Source organism: Suricata suricatta, chromosome 6 (assembly GCF_006229205.1).
Source record: "Suricata suricatta isolate VVHF042 chromosome 6, meerkat_22Aug2017_6uvM2_HiC, whole genome shotgun sequence".
Lineage (NCBI taxonomy): Eukaryota > Metazoa > Chordata > Mammalia > Carnivora > Herpestidae > Suricata > Suricata suricatta.
In genome coordinates this window covers 107,015,897-107,034,743 of record NC_043705.1, presented here as the reverse complement: position 1 = coordinate 107,034,743, position 18,847 = coordinate 107,015,897, and the positions used below count along the sequence as shown (strand labels likewise).

The following is an 18,847-nucleotide window of genomic DNA, read 5'->3' as shown; positions in this document are numbered from 1 at the left end:
CCCTCAGTGAGACCGGTGGGTCTGACGAGACTCTTGTCTGAAGGGATAAGGATAATTAAGCCTCTGTTGTGGGGTTAGGAGAAGGATTAAACAAAATAATACTTGTATGGCCTCGCTTTCAAAATCCTGTCTGTACATACTAAGTGGGATCCACACTGCTCAGGGTAGCTGGGGTCAGAAGTGAGACACGTAGTCTCTGGTCTGCTCGGAAACCCCAGCCAGCTCAGAGGACTCCATCCACATGAGAGGTGAGGTTCAAAATAAAGTAACAAAGACAGGATTGGTTCTGGGAAACCAGATGTGCCGGAGACTGAGGAAGGAGATGATTCTCCATTGATCTCGATTGAAAAGCTGTATGAAGAGAGGCCTTGTGTGAGAGGCCCGGGAGAGATGGTCAGTCAGTGTGTGAGGAACGGCTGAATGAGTGGTAGAGTGCCTTCGCGAGCCGACCTTGTGGTGTGGTTGGTCTTACATCCTGTGATGACGGTACATTTACTTATCAATTTTCATGGCTTTTATAGGTTCCCTAGGGTTTTTTATATACAGATCTTGCTGTGTGTGAATCAGGACAGTTTTGCTCTTTCCTCTTCAATCTAGATGATTTTCTTTCTCTTTCTTGCCTTCCTGCACTGGCTAGAACCTCCAGTGCAGTGCTGAGTAGCAGTGGTGAGAGCAGACGCCTTTGCCTTGTTTTCAATTTAGGGCATAGCACTCAGTCTTCCACTGTTTAGTATGATGATAGCTCTAAATTTTTCAAAGATTCCTTTTATCAGGAGGAGAACGTTCTTTTCTTTCTTTAAAGATTTTATTTTGAAGTAACCTCTACACCCACATGGGGCTCAAACTCACAGCCCCAAGGTCAAGAGTCACATGCTCTTATCGACCAAGGCAGCCAAGTGCCCCAAGTTCTTTTCTAGTCCTAATTTGTTGAGAGTTTTTATTAGTTGAATTTTTATCAAATGCTTTTTTCTGTTGAACTGATTTTAGTGGGTTTTTTCCTTTATTCTATTAATGGAGTATATTACACTTGGTTGATTTTCAGGTGTTAAATCCATCTTTTGTTCTTCTGGCAAATCCCGCTTGGTCATGATGTAGACTCCTTTTTCTTGTTAGGATTGGTTTGCTAATCATTTGTTACAGGTTTTTGTGTCTATATCTGTAAGGATTATTAGGCTGGGGTTTTCGTGTGATGTCTTAGCCTGGCGTTGGGATCACAGTGATACTGGCCTCGTAAAATAAGTTGGGTGGTCTTCTCCCCTTTGTTTTCTGAAGCCTTATGTTGGATTGGTATTAATTTCTTCCTTAATAGAATTCACCAATAAAGCCATCTAGGCCTGTGTTTTTTTGTGTATGGAAGATTTTTTTTTCTTAGAGAGTGCAAGTGGGGAAGGGGCAGACAGAGCTGGAGACAGAGAATCCAAAGTGGGATCTGCACTGACAGCAGTGAGGCTAGTGTGGGACTTGAACTCAAGCTTAACCGACGGAGCCACCCAGGCGCCCCAAAGATTTTTAATTACTAAATCAAGTTTGAAAATTGATTATTAGTCTCTTCAGGTTTTCTTGCTTCTTGAGTCCATTCTGTTTTGTATCTTCTGGTGGTTTGGTGCACAGTTAATAATTTGTGCCTTTCTAGGAATGTGTGTGTTTTCATCTCCAGTGTCTTCATATGGTGGTATAACTTTGTTCATAGTATTCCCTATAATTCTCTCTCATTTCCTTTGGGTCTATAGTGATGTCCTGCCTTCTTCCTAATTTTCAGTAATTTGTGTCTTTTTATTCTTGGTCAGCCTAGCTAAAGACTTATCAATTTTGTTGTTCTTTTCAAAGAAACAACTTTTGGTTCCTTTTTTTTTTTTTTTTTTTTAATTAAAGAGAAAGTGATTGTGCATCGGGGCAGGGCAGAAGGAGGAGAGAGAGAGAGTCTTAAGCAGGCTCCAGGCCCAGCGCAGAGAAGCCTGACACAGGTTCAGTCTCACAACTGTGAGATCATGACTTGAGCTAAAATGAAAATCTGGGGACTTAACCCCATTGCTCTAGTCTTAATTATTCCTTCTTCTGGTTTAATTTTCTCTTCTCTTTCTAGCTTCTTAAGGTGTAAATTTATTTCTGAGAGTGCACAGCAGGGGAGGGGCAGAGAAAGCGAGGGACAGAGGATCTGGAGTGGGCTCTGTGCTGACAGCAGTGAGCCCGATGTGGGGCTTGAACTCAAGAAACCGTGAGATCCTGACCTAGCCAAAGTCTGAAGCTCAACTTACTAAGCCACCCAGGCACCCCAAGGTGGAATTTTAAATTGTTTATTGTAGCTCTTGGGTTTTTTTTTTTAAGTTTATTTATTTATTTTGAGAGAATGCATGAGAGAGTGGGCAGGGGGTTCGGAGAGAAAATCCTAAGCAGGCTGGTGGAACACCCCATGCCCTCCCCACCCGGCTGACATCATGAAGCCCTACACCCTAGTCAGGACCCCATCTCACAAAACGTGAGATCATGACCTGAGCAGAGACTAAGAGTTGGATGCCACCCAGGTGCTTCTCTTGTTTGTCTAGTGTAAGTGTTTAATGCAATGAATTTCCCTATAAGGACTGCATTAACTTCCTTCCGAGGATTTTTGAAATGTTGGGGTTTTTTTTTTTCTTTTTTATTCTTTGACCCATGGGTTATTTAGAAGTGGGCTAGTTTCTGAGTATCTGGGACTGTGTAGATTTCTTCCTGTGGTTGATTTCTAATTTAATCCCACTGTGGCTGGAGAACATATTTGGCATGATGTCAGCGCTTTTAAGTTTACTGAGACTTGTTAGGTCAACTTAGTCCTGGTGTCCTTTGTTTTCTTCAGTGTATGTAGAAGACATTACTCCCCTCAGGATGCCTTTTCTGTGCTGATAAGCACGGTGGCCTTTATCAGACACAGTCTGTGCTCCAGAGGGTTTTCTTTCTTGAAATCCTGATTCTTAATTTCACTTGGTCGGGTGTGGATGAGGGTAGCTGGGCTGTGGGGGATGTCACTGATTAGGTGACATCTCTGAATGAGGCAGGGACCTAGACAGGATGCCAAATTCCTCATTACATCAGTAGAGTTTGTTCTCACACTCTTGTCAACAATCTCACGGCCAAAGATTTTATACTTTGTTGCTCTCCTCTCTCTAGTCCGTTTGTTTGGATACCCCAACAGTCTTTTTGAGGATTGCTTGGATGTCTGTTAAGGTTAGGTGAAATGGAAGAAACAACGTTGGTTTTCTATCTTGCTCTGCCATGCTGAGTGCCTGGCTCCTACCTCGTAGACTAAGCTGGCTGCTTGAGCTCCAGCTATTACCTCAGCATTCCTTCCAATTGGGAGGAAGAAGGTACTTGTTTTCTGCATGTGTAAGGAATTGAAATTGTATAGTCAACGTCCATTCTGTTAGCCAGAAGTTAACTTCATGGCCGCTGAAAGGGAGCCTGGAAAACGCCTTTCCTCTAGGCCTGCTTGTACTTAGCTAACGTTAAGAAAAGTGCTCACAATAATGAGTTGATGTGAGTGCTAATTATGTGCCAGGCACCATGTTAAATGCTATAACTCTCTCATTTAATCCTGATAATAATCGTAATAACCCTATGGGTGGGCCTTGTTGTTATCTCCATTTTGCAGAGGAGGAAACTGAGGCCCAGTGAGGTCAGTGATTTGCCCAACTTCACACAGCCACTAACTGGAGGAGCAAGAATCCAAACTCGGGCACCCAACTCCAGAATCTGAGTTCTTGCTAATCGCCCTGCTGCATCTCACCCTGCCTGTCCTGGCCTTCTCGTTTCTCCTTCCAGGTGAAGCCCGCGGTGAAAACCCCGCAGACCAAAGCCAGCAGAGTGGCTTCATCCAAAGGGGCAGCCGCAGCTTCCAGGAAGGCGGCCGCTGCAGCTGCACCAGCCAGACAGGAGTCCCCGGCCAAGGCAAGTGGGACCAGAAGCCCCAGGAGGGGCCAGAGCCGGGTGGCGAGGAGGACCGAGTGGTGGCCTCGGCCTGGACAAGGGCCCTGCACAGCCACACCATGGGTGGCGCATAATCTAAATGGGACTGCGGTGTCGACTTCCTTCCCCAATACTGTTGCCTCCTCACGATTCAGGTGAAGCCAACAGCAAGAGCCCCCCAGAGCAGTGCCGTCTCAGGGAGGGGCCCGGGCTCTGTGCCAGCCGTGGGGAAAGCCGTGGCCGCAGCAGCGCAGCCAGGGCCAGGCAGGGGCCCACAGGAGGACTCAGAGAGCAGCGAGGAGGAGTCGGACAGCGATGGGGACGCCCCCACTCAGGTGAGGCCCAGGGAGGGCCGAGAGCAGCCCTGTGCTGGCCCTTTGGCTCCCTCCCCTGATTCTGTTTCTCTCACTCCAGGCGAAGCCGTCAGGGAAGAGCCCCCAGGTCACAACTGCTTCAGCTCCCGGCAAGGGGCTCGCCAGGAAAGGGGCTGCGGCAGTCACCCCCGGGAAGTCTGGAGCTGTAGCCGTGCAGGCCGGGAAGCCAGAGGAGGACTCGGAGAGCAGCAGTGAGGAGGAGTCTGACAGCGAGGAGGAGGTGGCGGCGGAGGCAGCGCCGGCCCAGGTGAGGCCTAATGAGGAAGCAGCTATAACGCCGGGCCTCTGAGCCGCTACCACCCCCTTCTCACTCAGAACTTGGGTTTGGGGCCGGGTGAGGAAGGAAGACAAGACTGAGGCTGTGACTCCAGGATCCTTAGCCCAGCTGCCATCTTCCATGTCTCTCTAGGTGAAACCCGCTGTAAAAGCCCCCCAGACCAAGGCCTCGCTGGTGAAAGGCGTCACAGGCTCTTCTAAATCCACCAAGGCATCCACGGCACGAGTGGACACACCAGCCCCACACAAGGCTAGGACAGCAACCCCTGCCAAGGTAACTGAGACCCGGAATCCAGAGAAGGATTGGCCTCCAAGGAGGCTCAGCCTGTGAGGCAGGTGCCATGCGTCCCCTGGGGGCTGGAGGAAGTCCCGTCCCTCACCAGGGCGCTTGTGTAGGCATGTGCGTCTCCCCAAGGAGGGCTCATCTGGAGTGAGGCCTGGGGAGTGGAGAGAGGGAGGGAGTGAGGGGCCAGCTTTTTCTGGATGATTTTCCTCATGTTTGCAGAACGCAGCAGGAGCAGCTGTGTCCTGCAAAAGTTCAGGGGGACAAACTCCAGGACTTCTCAGGCTCAGACATGGGATGGAAATTATTTATACAGGCCTGGTAGTCAACATTGAGCCTTGGAGTCAGGAGAGACCGTAGCAGGTGGTGGCAGCCAGAGCTAACTGGAGAGCTTGTGCCCCATCTAGAAAGCAGCCAAGTGTGACCTTGTAGAAGTATGCCCTTTGTGTGGCCAGATCTTCATGGTATTTCTTTTTATGTTATTTTTGAGAGAGTGTGTGAGCAGGGGAGGTGCAGAGAGAGAGGGAGATGCAGAATCTGAAGCAGGCTCCAATCTCTGAGTTGTCAGCACAGAGCCCGATGCAGGGCAAGAACTTAGGACCATGAGATCATGACCTGAGCCAAAGTCAGATGCTTAACTGACAGAGCCAGCCAGATGCCCCCAGATCTTTGTTTCTTAAGGGAAGCTGGAAATCCCTGTGCTGGGTCCGGCCCCCTTCTCTCTTAGAGTCCTGTTTTCTTCACATGTAAAACAAGCACCAAGAAGTCTGTTAAGCCCTCCTAGCACTGACTTCTGCCCGCAGCACGTCAGACCAACTACAGAGTGCTCTCTCTTGCTGGTAGATGTAAAGGGATGAAAGATGTTGGCCCTGCCCTCAATGGGGCGTATAGTCAGTGGGCAAGATGAAGTGACTGTGTTATTGCAGAATCTTCTGGTAATGCTCTGTCTGATGGAACTGGAAGAACAGGTCTCCAAGAGGCCAGAAGAGACAATTGGGTAGAGCTCAAGGAAGAGCAGGGGCTCACCAGACAAAAAAGGTGGAGCTAGGCACTCGGGGGGCCAGGAGGCCTGGGGGCGGCTAAGGGGAGGGATGTGAAGTCAGGTGTGCCCCACGGAGGCCTGCCAGCCAGCAGACAATATTCACTTCTAGTTGCTCGTGACCAGTACCATTTATGGGGGCCTCAATGCCAGACTCAGACACGAGGGTCCGGCCATGTTTAGACATGCAGTATTTCGGTTGGTGTTTTTTTGTTTTTTGGGGTTTTTTTTTAAGTTTTAAGTGGTTTCCTATATCAGGATATCCTAATCTTTAACCTACTTGCAAGAGCTTAAAGAGGATTGTTTACCTCATAGGTTTTGGGCACAAAGTTTTGGGGTAAGGCTGCTCTAATGGTGGTTCGTTCGGCTCAGCCTCATCAGTGACCCCGGTTTCTTTCTCCACCTGCCTCATTGTCAGGACCGGGCTGCAGCACCCCCTAGAGGAGCTAGGAAGCTCCCAGCTGACCTCCCTACCCCTTATCTCCCTGTCTACATCTAGGGCATGTGTTTCCCCTGACCAAAAAAAAAAAAAAGAACCCTGCTCACTGTAAGGGTCTTGCCCTGTGATTGGCCAGGAGAAGGGGCGGCCCTCCTCAGAGCCTGGTGCGGGGCAGAGTTGGGGTTCTGTGAGCAAGGAAGATGTGGGGGCATGGCTGTTGTGTGTGTTGTATGGAGCTGACCCATTTAAAGATTAGGAAATTACACAATTCGGGATATTTTAGTTGCTCTGGAGAAACTGGACTCGGGCAGCCTCGGTGGCTCAGCCACTTTGGTGGCTCGGCTGAGTAGTGAAGAGGGGCCTCTGCCCTGGGCTCGCCGGAGCTGGTCTTCACCAGTGCCCGCTCCTCTGGCCCCCTGCCTGCAGCCTCTGCCCAGCCAGCCTCCCTCGCTTATGCCTGGCCTGGTAGGCAGAGATGGCAGCCTTGGGACAGTTCTAGCTGGCCTTTGCTTTTACCGGGGGTGTTACAGCCAGACGGGAGCCGTGCCAGGGCCACGGGCACACCTCCGCAGCCTCTTCCTGGGCTGCTGTCTCCGCATTCGGACACCCAGTCCACAGCACTCTGGCCCTCGGGTCTTAGCGGCGCTGACTCGCACTTCCCTTTCAAGTCAGAGTCAGCTCTGGAAGGGGTGTTTGCAGAGCGGAAGCCTGTGTCCCAGTGGCTGTGGGCACGCCAAGCCAGCAGCTGTCTCCCCGTGCCAGTAGTGAGGGGCCGTGCTGCCTTCGTGGACAGCCAGCATGTGTGAGGCTCATTGCTCACTGGCTGTGGACTCCCCGCCCGTGTCCCCTCTCGGCTAACACCTCCTCTCCCCTACCCATCTGCTTGTCCCCTCAGAAGGAGGGTGGCCCCAAAACTGCCAGAAGCAAGACCCTGGCCCCCGCACCTCCGGAGAATGATGCGGAAGGGTCCTCGGAGAGCAGTGATGAGGAGCTGCCAGCCAGCCAGGTGGGCCCCTCCTTCTCTTGGTGGCTTGGGGCGGGGCAGTGGGCCTCGGGTGGGAGGAGAGGGGCTGAGGGCAAACCTTTGCCATTTAAACAGCGCTTCACAGTTTCCTGATCTCTTCCCTCTGATTCCTGGTTCCCTCCCCGGGAGGGAGCAGGGCATCATTGAACATCAGGGCTCTTGGGTAGGAGGGCATGTGCTTTTGCCTGTTTGATGTGTCGGGAGCCAAGGCCCAGTAAGTTGACAGTCAATTCCCCGGGCATTCATGACCCATAAGGAGCCAAGGCAGAGGTAGAGTGGCCGCTGGCTCCCCTTTGGCACGCAGTCATGTGTTCTGCTGTACCCTGAGCCCTCCCAGACTGCACCCCTAAGGTTGGGGCCAGGCCCACCTTCCTAAGTCTGCTAGACTGGTGTCCATGCTTATGTGTGAACCCCAGCCTTTCTAGCAGATGGTATTGCCCTGTCCTCTAGCCCCAAGTGCCCAGAAGCTTCTGCCAGGTCCCCTCGGGGACACAAGTCCTCCAATGACCAGACGAGTGGGGTCTCCTTAGCCATCTCCCTCACATACTATAGCGCCGATCAGCCCGGCAGCGAGGTCACGTGCTGCTTGCACACCCCTAGTGGTGGGGCGGGGTGTCCGCTGCCTTTCTCTTCTCCGTAGCACAAATTATAATAATCATGATGAATGGCTGCATCTAATGTTGTGCGTCACTCTCCGTGTGCCAAGCACAGTGCTAAACACCGTGCTTCATTGTTCTGCTTACTTCCTGCAACAGCCCTGGGAGGGTAGGTCTCTCTTTTATTCCCATTTTAAGGAGGAAGGAATGACGCCCAGTGAAGTTGAGTGACCCGCCCCAGCATCACATGGCCAGTAACAAACGGACAGACCTGGCGTTCGAACCCAGGCTGTCCACGCTCCTGCCGCTGCCCAGCACTGCCTCCACGCTCCTGTCTCCCGGGAAGGAGGAAGGCGGCTCGGGCATTGCCCTCCAGCTCTCCACAGCGCCCTTACAAGGCTGCCTTCTCTGAGCGGGATGGGACAGCTGGGAGGGAGGGGGCCGCCTCGCCCTTCTCCGCGGAGGCGGAGTAACACAATTACAGTGAACATCATGCCTAAACTGAACCGTTTAATTGGTACGTTAGTCCTGAAGATTCTGGAGTCCCTATTAAAAAAGAAGGACGAAAGTTGGCATTTTGCACTTTTCCCTAGGAGGTTTCAGGGGAGATGGCACAGCCTGGGGAAACCGCAGCCTCCTCTGACTGGGGGGTTTTTAGCTCCCCCATCCTCAGCGCTCTAACCATGGTTATCATCATGATTATGCATTTGTGAAGCACTTCTCTATCGAAAAGTTTCACTCTGTTTTTATTATTAGCCCATCAGTGGGGAAAAGGGATCGATGCCAGAGTGGTGGGCAGAGCTTCAGGCTGGGAGGCAGGGGGAATTGTGGCTCCATTCCCAGGCTCGCTCACTGTGCCTCAGTCTCCCCACCTGCAGGGATGGTCTCCAGCCTCTTTCTCTGAGAGAAATTTCTGGGGGGAGTCTGTGGCTCAGCCCTGTTGCGCTGGCATCGTTAGCCCCAGGCCAGGGTGTATGCTAGGGTCTGGGGCAGGTACACTATTAAGACAAAAGCCCTGTCCTCAAACTTCCAGGTAGAGTCAGAGAAGAAGACCTGTAAGGAACTAAACTGGGGCGTTAGTTGGGAGCCGTAGCATGGCTGGTCCTGGAAAGAATTCCTGGTCGGTGCCTGGAAAGCGAACTTCCAGTACCGCTCTGGCTGAGTGAGGCGACTTGCCCTCTCTTCAGGCTCAGACCTGGAGAGTGGGGTTTCCTGGCCCCTTAGAGTAGGGCTGGCCCAGGACCTGGTAACCAGCCCCAGGCAGTTCCGAGAGGCTCTCGGGTACCTTCTTGGCTCTGTCCCTCATTCCCAGGGTTGGCATCTTAAGCCAGTCAGCCCTGCCCACACTGTGCCTCAGGCTGGAGCGAGGGCACAGTCGGTGAACTCTGCCAGGACAAGAGCCTCAGGTTTGGTTCTGCAGGGGGATGGGAGTGCCCGCATTCCGTCTGGTCCCTCGCTGCCCCGTGCCCATAGGGAGGCCCAGACCAGCGTTCAGGCTGCGTCGGCTCCAAGTGAGTCTCTTTGACTGTCACCTCTGCGCGCCGTGCTTTGCAGTTTGCAGAGCAAGTCAGAGCCCTTCTGGGGAGCAGGCCCAGGCTGGGATTGCTAATAGCCCTATCAACAGGTGGGAAACTGAGGCCCACGGAGCTCAGGGGTTGGGCCACACGGTGAAGTCTGGCAGAGGTAGGATCAGAGGCGGGTTTCCCCCCATCTGTGGGTTGCATGGCCCACCTTTTCAACTCTCCATTGCCACTGGACTCCTGTCGTGTCCAAGGCTCAGCCCTGGACCCTTGTGTCCCTGCCCTCTGAGCCAGGCCCCGTGCACCGCCCCCAGCCCGGAGCCGTGTGGGCAGGTGGAGTGGGGAGGAGGTGGCGTTTGCTGCTGCGCTGCTTTTAACATCCCAGACGCTATTGTTTGCCTTGGTGGGTTCGGTGCCTCTCTGCATCCCCGACAATCTGTTCTTCTGTCTTCTCACATATATATAGATCCCCCCTCCCTCAACTGTAAGCCTTCTCCCACTTTCCATCCTTCTCTCTTTCATCATGTGGGAAGGCAGGCTCTGGAAGCCGCAGATCAGAGCAGCTGCGGGGGAGGCTGTGTGGCAAGGGGAGGAAGGGCCCCAGCCCAGCAAGGCTTCCGCCCTCTGGCGGTTACCCCTATGCTTTGCTTTTCACGGTGCCTCTCCCACTGCCCCCTGGGCCCAGGAGGAAGGCAGTTTGGTGTGGTGGGCAAAACCAGCTCCCTGGGCAAGCTTCCTGCTGCTGCACCTGCTTCCTGTGTTTCCTCCCAGGCCAGATGAGGACTGGAACTCAGACCGAGTCTGCCCTGAGGGCGGAGGGTAGGCTTGTCTGGCTCCCTGGCTCGATGCGTGCGAAGTGCCCATGTGAGCAGTGGGCACACCCACTAGAGCTGTGGCCCAGCCTGGTCCGCGGGATCCCTAGGAGCTGCCACTTTCTCTGTCTCTTGCCGTCTCACTGGAAGATGTAAAGCCTGCCCAAAGATAGAACAGTGCCAGAGAACCCCCGCGTGTCTTCCCCAGCCTCAGCGGGTCTGCAGTCGTGACCAGGCTCGCTTCACACAAACCCTCCGCTCCTTCCCCACTATCCCAGGTTCCTTCTTTTAAAGGACAGCCACCATACACTGTCACCCCTGAGAAACTCACCTGCGAAGTCAGTGTCTCCATTTCCCGGATTATCTAATGTTCTTTACATGTGGTGTGTCCAAGTAAGAATTCACACAAGGGCCACATGCTACATTGAGTCCCTTAGGTCTTAATGTGTTGGGTTTTTTACCCTGTGCAGTTTATTTGGCTCAGTGTAGCTGGGCCGTGGCACCCGGGGCCACATCTCAGGAGGCTGCCTCAGAGTCTCTGGGTTGGGGACAGCTGGATTACGTCCCACTCCTCAGGTGAATCGCCTGTTATGACTGGGCAGTCGAGGGGCATGGTGCTTAGAGCAAGCACCCTATAGGCAAATGTCTGGCCCTGGCAGTGTTTCAGTTAGCTGTGTGTCCTTGGGCAATTCTTTACCCCTCTCTGGATTTGAGTTTTCCCCCCCTGTACAAGGGAGCCCCTACTGCTGACCTTAGGGGTTCCTGTGAGGGTCAGATGGGCTCCTATTGAGCCATGAGGTACCATGCAGGTCTTAGCAGGTACACGGGCACAGGAGCGCCCTGGGAAGCTGTAGTAGCCTCTGCCTGCCCAGCGGCCCTGAGCTCTCAGGACCCCTTGTCTTGTAAACCCCCTACCCAACTTCCCCTTTGCCTGGCCAAGCCTTTAATCACTCGGGGGGTATGTTTTTGTTTTTGTTTTTCAAGGTGATTAAACCCCCTCTGATTTTTGTCGACCCTAATCGTAGTCCAGCTGGCCCAGCTGCAGACACCCCGAGGAAGGCCCGGGCCTCCGAGAGCACGGCCAGGAGCTCCTCCTCTGAGAGCGAGGACGAGGATGTGATCCCTGCTACGCAGTGCTCCTCTCCCGGTGAGCACAGGGCCTGTGACGCAGGGCTGGCCCCTTACGCTCCTGCCAGGCTCACCTGGAGGGGCCGCCAGGGCGTACATAGGCACGCACGGGTGCGCCAGCCCGCACGCGCACAGACCCCATCGAAGCCCAACGGGGAGAGGGTGCTGGGTCACACAGCATTCTGGTCAGGAGGGGTTTGGCTCCGACGTCGTCTCTGGAGGAGTTCTTACCATGAGTTCTGTGCTGGCTCCAAGGGGAGGAAGCCGCAGAACAAATTTCTGCATAATCTCAGAAGAGCCTTGTAGTGACTGATGGCCTGAACAGGGAGAACGGTAGTGAGCCTCCTGTTTGCTGGCATGTAAGCAGGCTTAGGTAGTCCCAAGGCGGACGTTGTAGGCAAGGATTCCATCTGTCAGCGGGAGACAGTGCCGTGCCCTAGCTGCAGTTTCTTTTACTTCGGAGCCTGAGGTATGACCAACGACATCAGGAAGACGCTTCATACCGTGACACTGCCTGTGAGGAGAAGGAGCATACCTAGTCTTGGCAGGCACGTTAAACACAGAGCACAAAAGAAAAAGTGTCCATGTGATCCCACTATCTGGAATAATTATTGATGCTTTATAGCTGTTGACTTCATAAAAACTTAAGCTGCGTATGTGTTCTTAGTGAGCTCATACTGTACGTTACACTCAGTAATTTTTACTTGACATAGTGTGACATTACGCATTTACCACGTGGTACCCGCTAGCCACAGAGCAGTCCTTTGGGTGGACTTAGCCTAGTTTCCGTAGGCAGGGCCGAACTAGAGAAAGGTACGGGTTTTGTCTGGGGGATCCGGGGCCAGGACAAACGGTGCTACAGTGAGCACGTGTAGCGGAGCCTTTGCAAGTGACCTGGATCTTCTCCTGAAGACCCTTCTAAATGCAGAGTCCTGTTTCATACCCGTGCTCCCCACCGGTACTCAAAGCAGTGGCCTGGCCAGCTGAGGGAGGCATCATCGAGGACAGGAGGAGGTGGGAGCAAGGAGAGATCCTGGGGTCACTGCCACAGCGCAGGGGCCAGGTCCCAGGAAGGGCTGATACTGACTCGGGCCCCGTCCTGCTCCGTCTCAGCCACGAGAACAAACGTGACCGTGCTCACGGCCCACCCGAGGCCCGCAGGCAGGGCTGGCACCGTTGGGGCCAGCAGCAGCGAGGAGTCCAGCCGGGTGTCCGAAGGCAAGAAACGGGAGGCACCGGTCGCTCAGGTACTTGGCAGGCAAAGGAGAGGGAGGGCTGTGAGGGCCCCCTGCCCTCCCGGCACCCCCTTGTGCAGCTGGCTGGCATGCCACTGGTCTTGTCCGCCCCCCGCCCTGACCAGGTGCCCAGATACCTTTGAGCTCGGAGGAAGCAGAGTCCCAAGCGTGGTGTCCGGGCCCGGCTGGCGCTGCACCATGCGCCGTCGGCAGCCGTTCCAGTGTGGTTGTGCTTTTGGTTCCTTTTTCCCTCCCAGTTTGGAATTGCCGGGGACAGATCTTGCACTTTTGTAGCATGGAGAATAGTGACCTCCCAGCCCTCACCGTTTTCGGTGCGTTTCTGTTAGGTCTTTGCCTAAATCTAAAAGCCTGAGCAGAGCTCACTGTTCAAACAACAGAGCTGAGCGCTGCCCTTCCACGAGACCGTTGTGATGTGTCCAGGATTATGCAGGGCCCAAACCCAGGTCTCCTCGCTCCCAGTCCGTTGCTCCTAGTTTTTCTGTCCCGTTGTGCCTCCTTTTCTTCTGAGAGGGAGGAGGGAGCATAGGTGCCGGCTGGGTAGCTGGACTGCAGTCACCGCACCCAGCAGCCTACATCCGTTCAGCCATCCGGCCAGCAGATGGTGCCAGGCACTGAAATGCGGCAGGAAGACAGGGAGTGAGCGTCCCTATCTCACAGGCCTTTAAACGAGGAAGCCAGAATATATAGTACTCACTGACTGGTGGTTGCTGGAGGGAAGAGTGTAAACTAGAAAATAACGGGATGGGCCGCTTGAGGAAGGATTGGCAGGGACTGGCCTCCCCAAAGGGGTGACATCGAGGCCAGAGGAGCAGGCGAGCCAGGGAGTTCTCCATCCAGGGAAGCGCTTGCGGGATGAGAGGGGCCCTGCCCAGCCCTCTTCCAGTTCTCTCTCCCTGACTGCTGACGGACGTGGGAAGCAGGGGCGGCAGACACCGGGGAGAGCTTTGAGGAGGCTGTTGCAGCCACCCGGCTAGAGAGCTGTCCCTTGGCTTCAGACTGGGTTGGGGGGCCTTGGGTAGGGCCCCAGCTACTTCCGCCCCCTGGGCTAGAAGTCTTTGGATCCTCTGAGAACGATATGATTCGCTTGTAACCTGAAGTGTGGCCCCATTTTCTGCCCACGTGGTGGCATTGCCCTTTGACTGTCCCTCCATCCCCCACTCCAGCCCCAAGGCTCCTTGTGCAGATATGGGTCACCTCATGTGCCAGCCTGTATCTGACCAGGGCGCAGCCTGGATGGCATCCTGAGAACTTGGGAGTCTCAGGGCTGCCTGTGGCTATCCACAGGTGACAAAGAGGAACCCTGCTCACCTCCCGCTGACCCAGGCCACCCTGAAGGTCCTTGCCCAGAAAGCCAGTGAGGCCCAGCCTCCTGCTGCCAGGACCCCGTCTTCAAGTGGGGTGAGCTGAGGAGCCGGGTGGTGGTGGGGCCAGGCTCTGCCCTGGAGTGGACAGTGATGAACGATTACAGCGTAGAAGGGAGGGCCCAGGTAGGGGCCCAAGTCCCAGGGCCAGCATTTACCTGCCCTGTGACTGTAACATGTACACTCGTCTCCCTCCTCCCCATGCCCCCCAGTCCCTGCTGCCTGGTCTGAGCATTCGTGGGAGGGCTGAGGCCTGGGCGCAGAGCCGCGAACAGCTGCCTCACCCTGGGGGAGCTGGGTGTCGAGGAGGCACCAACATTCATCTCCCTTCATCTTTCCCTCCACTCTCCTTTTTCACCAAATTAGGTTGACAGTGCTCTGGGAACACTCCCTGTGATGAGGAGTCCCCAGAAAGCCCCCGTGCCGGCCAAAGTGACCAACAAGCTCAGAAAACCTGAGGCTCCTGCAGCCCAGCAGGCCACGGGCACTCCTGTAGCACGCCGCAGGGCCGAGGCCTCCGAGACCTCTGACGGCAGTGAGGACAGCAGCGGCAGCTCTTCGGGGAGTGAGGAGGATGCCAACGGGCCCCGGACGGTCCCCTCGGCCCACAGACTGGGTGAGGGTCCCCAGAGGAGAAGGCGAGGCAGGCCCAGAGAGGGGAATAATGGCCTGGGGGAGCCTTGGGTGCAGGCGTGTGCTCTGAACCTTCACTTTTTCTGCTGCCTGGGCCTAGTCATCCCATGCTGGGCCTCAGTTTCCCCACCTGTACAACCACATGCAGAGATTGGTCCAAGCGATAGCAAACTCCGCTGTTTGACCACTCCAAGCTTTTTGGTATTAGCTTCATAACTGATCCCCCAAAATTCTAGGGTCGTGCCCCATTCCCCACCCCTAGAAAAGCAGAGAAGCATAAGTAGGGCCTCAGGAATTAGAACAGAAGGTTCTGGCATTCACATGTCTTGCTTAGAAGGCTGCAAACAGCTGTTGACCTGGGAAGAGAGTCATAGGAGCAGGTAAAGCCTTGAGTGGGAGCAGGGGGGACAGGTGGCAAGCTCAGGCCTTCCCCGGGCCTCCCGGAGGGCTCTGCCCCACCACGCAGCCGGCCTCCCAACAGGGTGCCTGTGCTCCTCCAGTAGGTCCGGCCCCCTCCACAGTGGAGACCTTGGTGGAGGAGACCACGGCAGAGTCCAGTGAGGATGAGGTGGTGGCGCCCTCTCAGGTAACTGCCAGGGAGAGGGCTGGCCCTGCGGGGGGGGCCCTGGGGCGGGAGCTCAAGGCCACCTGATGCCTGTAAGGCACTAGCCCCACTATCACCCACGGCAGGGCCTGGGCCGTCTCCTCCCCTGAGGCTCCATTTCAGCCTGAGGCGGGAATAGTGGACTCAGAGGCTGTAAAAAGGGCTTGCCTTGATTTTAGATGAGTCCCGGAAAGAGAGCTATTTTGTAACAGTTGGGATTTCTTTAAGGTTATCTTCTGTACCCGGTAAGTACTAGTGATTTTCCATTCCCATTCGCCTTAGCTGTAAGAAATTGTCTTTTTAAATGTGCCTGACAAAAATACATACTAATTAAAATAATGCAGGAGGTCCATACAACGGACGATGTGCCCACCACCCCAGCAGGGCGGCCTGGCCTTGGGGGCTCCCCGCTCAGGGGCTCCTGGCAGGCCCTGCCCTCCGAGGCTGGGTGGGGCAGGGTTCCAGCCCCGGTCACAGTGGGTTTCTTCAGTCTCTCCTCTCAGGTTACGTGACTTCCGGGCCACCTCTGGCTAATTCCCAGGCATCAAAGGCCACTCCCAGGCCAGCTCTCGACCCCTCGGATTCCTCTACTCCTGCCACCAAAGATGCCCCAGACGGCAAGCAGGAAGTGGAGCCCCAGCATGTAGCAGGCACCGTATCCCCTAAAACAAGTGAGTCAAGGGCCACAGGAAAGACACGGTGGGACATAGTGGGACAAGGCAGCGGACCCCTTCTTTCCCTCCCTGAGGAATAGTCCCACCGATATGGTTCTGTGTGTCACCAGGGCCTTTCCAAGCAGGGCCTGGGGCGCCGGCACCCAGGTGTCTGGCCCGTAGGCTCTGCAGGAGCCATATTTGGAGACGACGTTGGCATGTGGCAGAGACCCCTGGTGACTTGTAAAGCCTCCAACAAGACCCTGATTCTCCAGGCCCCTGTGTCTTAACAGTACAGGGCAGGGTAGATCCATCTCGTGTCAAGGCACGGCACATCCCGAAAACAGTCACGTGGTGCTGGGGCAGATCGGAGTGCTGAGATCACCCGGCCAGAGTGTTCAGGGACAGGCATCTCAGACGGGCACGCCCCAGGACAGCTCTAGGGATTCCGTCCCCAGCTATGGTGTTCTAGGGCATTACACAGGAAGCAGTGAAGTGGGCTTCTGGAGGAGGAGGTTGCCAGCAAAATCTCGCCCATCCTCAGCTTTATTCTCCTCCCTCTGTCCTGGGACCCCCCCCACTGTGTCTATCCCCCTCGGCCAGCACAGCCCTGGGGCCAGAGCCGCTCCGGATCTTGTACCCGGGGCCTGATGCACTTACAGGGAATGGCCCCTAGCCTCGTGATGTGGAGCCCGGCTGAGCTCCTGGGCACCTTCCAGCGTCCAGCGTGGAGGCGGTCGTGTGCCTGTGAGGCCCAGAACGGAGCGGAGACCTGCCAAGTCTCCTGGGCAGTTAGGGGCAGCCCGGGGACCCTGCTGATGTCGGCTCCCACGAGCACCCCACCCTTGGCTCGAGCTGCAGCTCGCCGGTGCCGGGTCAGCAGAGGAGTCATTGCTCACTTTCTTCCCCAGCATTCTCTGTGAGAGGCGGGTGCGACAGGGAGATATTTTAGAGGGGGCTGTGGAAGGTTTCTTTCACACGTGTAGTCAGCACACAATTACCAAAGGAGAGCAGAGGCGTGGAAAATTCTAAACAAAGGCTGTACCAGAAGTCACTCTGGCAGGCAGCAAACCTGCTTAGTCAGCCGCCACGTGCATGTACAGCATGCCCGTCCCCCCCCCCAGGCTGCCTTGTCCCCTGACCAGCTTCATCGTGAGGCTGTGACCCAGAACAGGCCCTCGTTGTTCGTCCGAGCTCTTAGTGTACGAGCAGGGAGATGAGACCCTGGGAGGAGCGTGGTCCCACAGCCGGCCGGTGGCAGGCAGACCTGGCCTCCGAGTCTCTTGCCTCCCAGCTCTGCTTCCGACTGGACAACACAGTCTCCCTCCTGTCTGACCTTTCATTTTGTTGATAGATTCAGGCCCCTTCCTTAACGTCCTGGAATCTTGTCCCACCCCCAACCTGACTGGAGTTTTCACTGTGAGGAGACAAAAGAGCTAAGTTTTAAAAAGTAAAAAAGTAAAGAGTTAAGTGAGAAGCTGCTGGAAAGGTGTGAGACAGGAGACCGTGCTGGGGCAGAGTGAGCACTGGGCTGCCCTCTTCCCATCTGTGCCATCAGGGGAGGTCGACTGTGTCCCGAGACCCTTGGCCTCTTACGCAGTGAGTCTGTTAGGTGACTCTCCCTGACCCACGACCCCATGTCCTGTCTCCACAGGCAGAAGAGAGGCTAGTGCCACGCCTCAGAAGGTCCGGAAGCCCAAGAAGGCGGCGGGGAGCCCCCAAGCCTCCGCGCTGGCGCTGCAGAGTGACATCAGCCGGCGCCTCCTGAACGAGCCGTGGCCCCTGAACGAGGCCCAGCTCCAGGCCTCCGTGGTCAAGGTCCTGACGGAGCTGCTGGAGCAGGAAAGGAAGAAGGCCTCGGATGCCGCCAAGGAGAGCGGCAAGAAGGCCCGGGGGGGCCGCAAGCGGAAGCTGTCGGGGGACCAGACGGCCGCCAGGGCCCGCAAGAGCAAGAAGAAGAAGCAGCCGGTGGCTGTGGGAGGCGGGGAGGGTGCGGTCTCACCAGAAAAGGCCTCCGGGACTCCTAAGGGGAAATCCAAGAGAGCCGGGGCGAGTGGTGACCTCACGGAAAAGAAGGAAAAAGAGTCTTCTGGCCCCCAAGGGGCAAAGGAGAAGCCAGAAGGTGAGCCAGGGACACTGGAAGGTGGAGACCAGGGCAACCCAAAGAGCAAGAAAGAGAAGAAGAAATCTGACAAGAGTAAGTGGGGGGCTGCAGCCAGGGGCACGCTCCCTGCTGAAAGCCGCAGGGTATGGGGGGACGTTCCCATTTCTAGGTAGAAGGTAACTTTGTAAAATAAATGCGTGGAAGTTTTAAGACGTTAAAACAAAATAGTCCGGGGGGCTGGGGTTGGGGCGGAAATCCTGAGGCGGTCCCCGAGGCCTGTGGGCCTGTGTTCAGATGGTCCCCCGAAGAGTGGGGACCTGGCGTCAGGAGTGGCTCTAGGGTCCTGGAGTCCTGCCCTGTCTGCATACTGACCCCCACGCTTCTGTTCCTTAAGAGGTTTACTTTCTTTCCTCAGAAAAAAAAGACAAGGAAAAAAAGGAAAAGAAGAAGAAAGCAAAAAAGGCCTCAACCAAAGACCCTGACTCCCCATTCCAGAAGAAAAAGAAGAAAAAGGTAGCGGGAGTTCCTCAGGGATCTCTGGCCAGAAAAAGGATCCAGACCCAGTCCCCAGGGTGCATGTGACCAGCCCCATCCTGTGCATGTCAGAGTGCGGGTGGGGTGACCCAGACCTGGTCGGGGTACAGGGGTTGGAGGCTTGGAGTTGTGACACACTGGAGACCAGGGGGAGGCAGGTGCCACTGGAGGAGGGACAAGGTCTGTGCGTGCAGAAGCCCTGGGAGTGACTGTCTCATCGGTGGGGTCTGTGAGGTAGACGTGTGGTCTGGGTGGGTGAAGGAAGGCGAGCCCCC

The 18,847-nt window shown here is 55.3% G+C and overlaps 1 protein-coding gene across 9 annotated transcripts in view; it reads left to right on the top strand.

Annotated features, from left to right (window-relative positions):
- The window catches only part of TCOF1 (treacle ribosome biogenesis factor 1), a 36,504-nt gene that overhangs the window by 16,050 nt on the left and 1,607 nt on the right, over positions 1 to 18,847 (top strand). For 4 of the 9 annotated variants that reach the window (XM_029943053.1, XM_029943051.1, XM_029943046.1 and 1 more), the window contains 13 exons: positions 3,793 to 3,918; positions 4,092 to 4,271; positions 4,351 to 4,557; positions 4,720 to 4,860; positions 7,243 to 7,353; positions 11,284 to 11,446; positions 12,541 to 12,674; positions 13,968 to 14,081; positions 14,411 to 14,660; positions 15,178 to 15,263; positions 15,772 to 15,952; positions 17,589 to 18,131; positions 18,454 to 18,551. In XM_029943053.1, coding sequence (XP_029798913.1) covers positions 3,793 to 3,918; positions 4,092 to 4,271; positions 4,351 to 4,557; positions 4,720 to 4,860; positions 7,243 to 7,353; positions 11,284 to 11,446; positions 12,541 to 12,674; positions 13,968 to 14,081; positions 14,411 to 14,660; positions 15,178 to 15,263; positions 15,772 to 15,952; positions 17,589 to 18,131; positions 18,454 to 18,551 — 2,334 coding nt within the window. The remainder of the gene's footprint in view (positions 1 to 3,792; positions 3,919 to 4,091; positions 4,272 to 4,350; positions 4,558 to 4,719; positions 4,861 to 7,242; positions 7,354 to 11,283; positions 11,447 to 12,540; positions 12,675 to 13,967; positions 14,082 to 14,410; positions 14,661 to 15,177; positions 15,264 to 15,771; positions 15,953 to 17,588; positions 18,132 to 18,453; positions 18,552 to 18,847) is intronic. The other 5 variants (XM_029943047.1, XM_029943048.1, XM_029943050.1 and 2 more) reach the window with 5 other exon arrangements.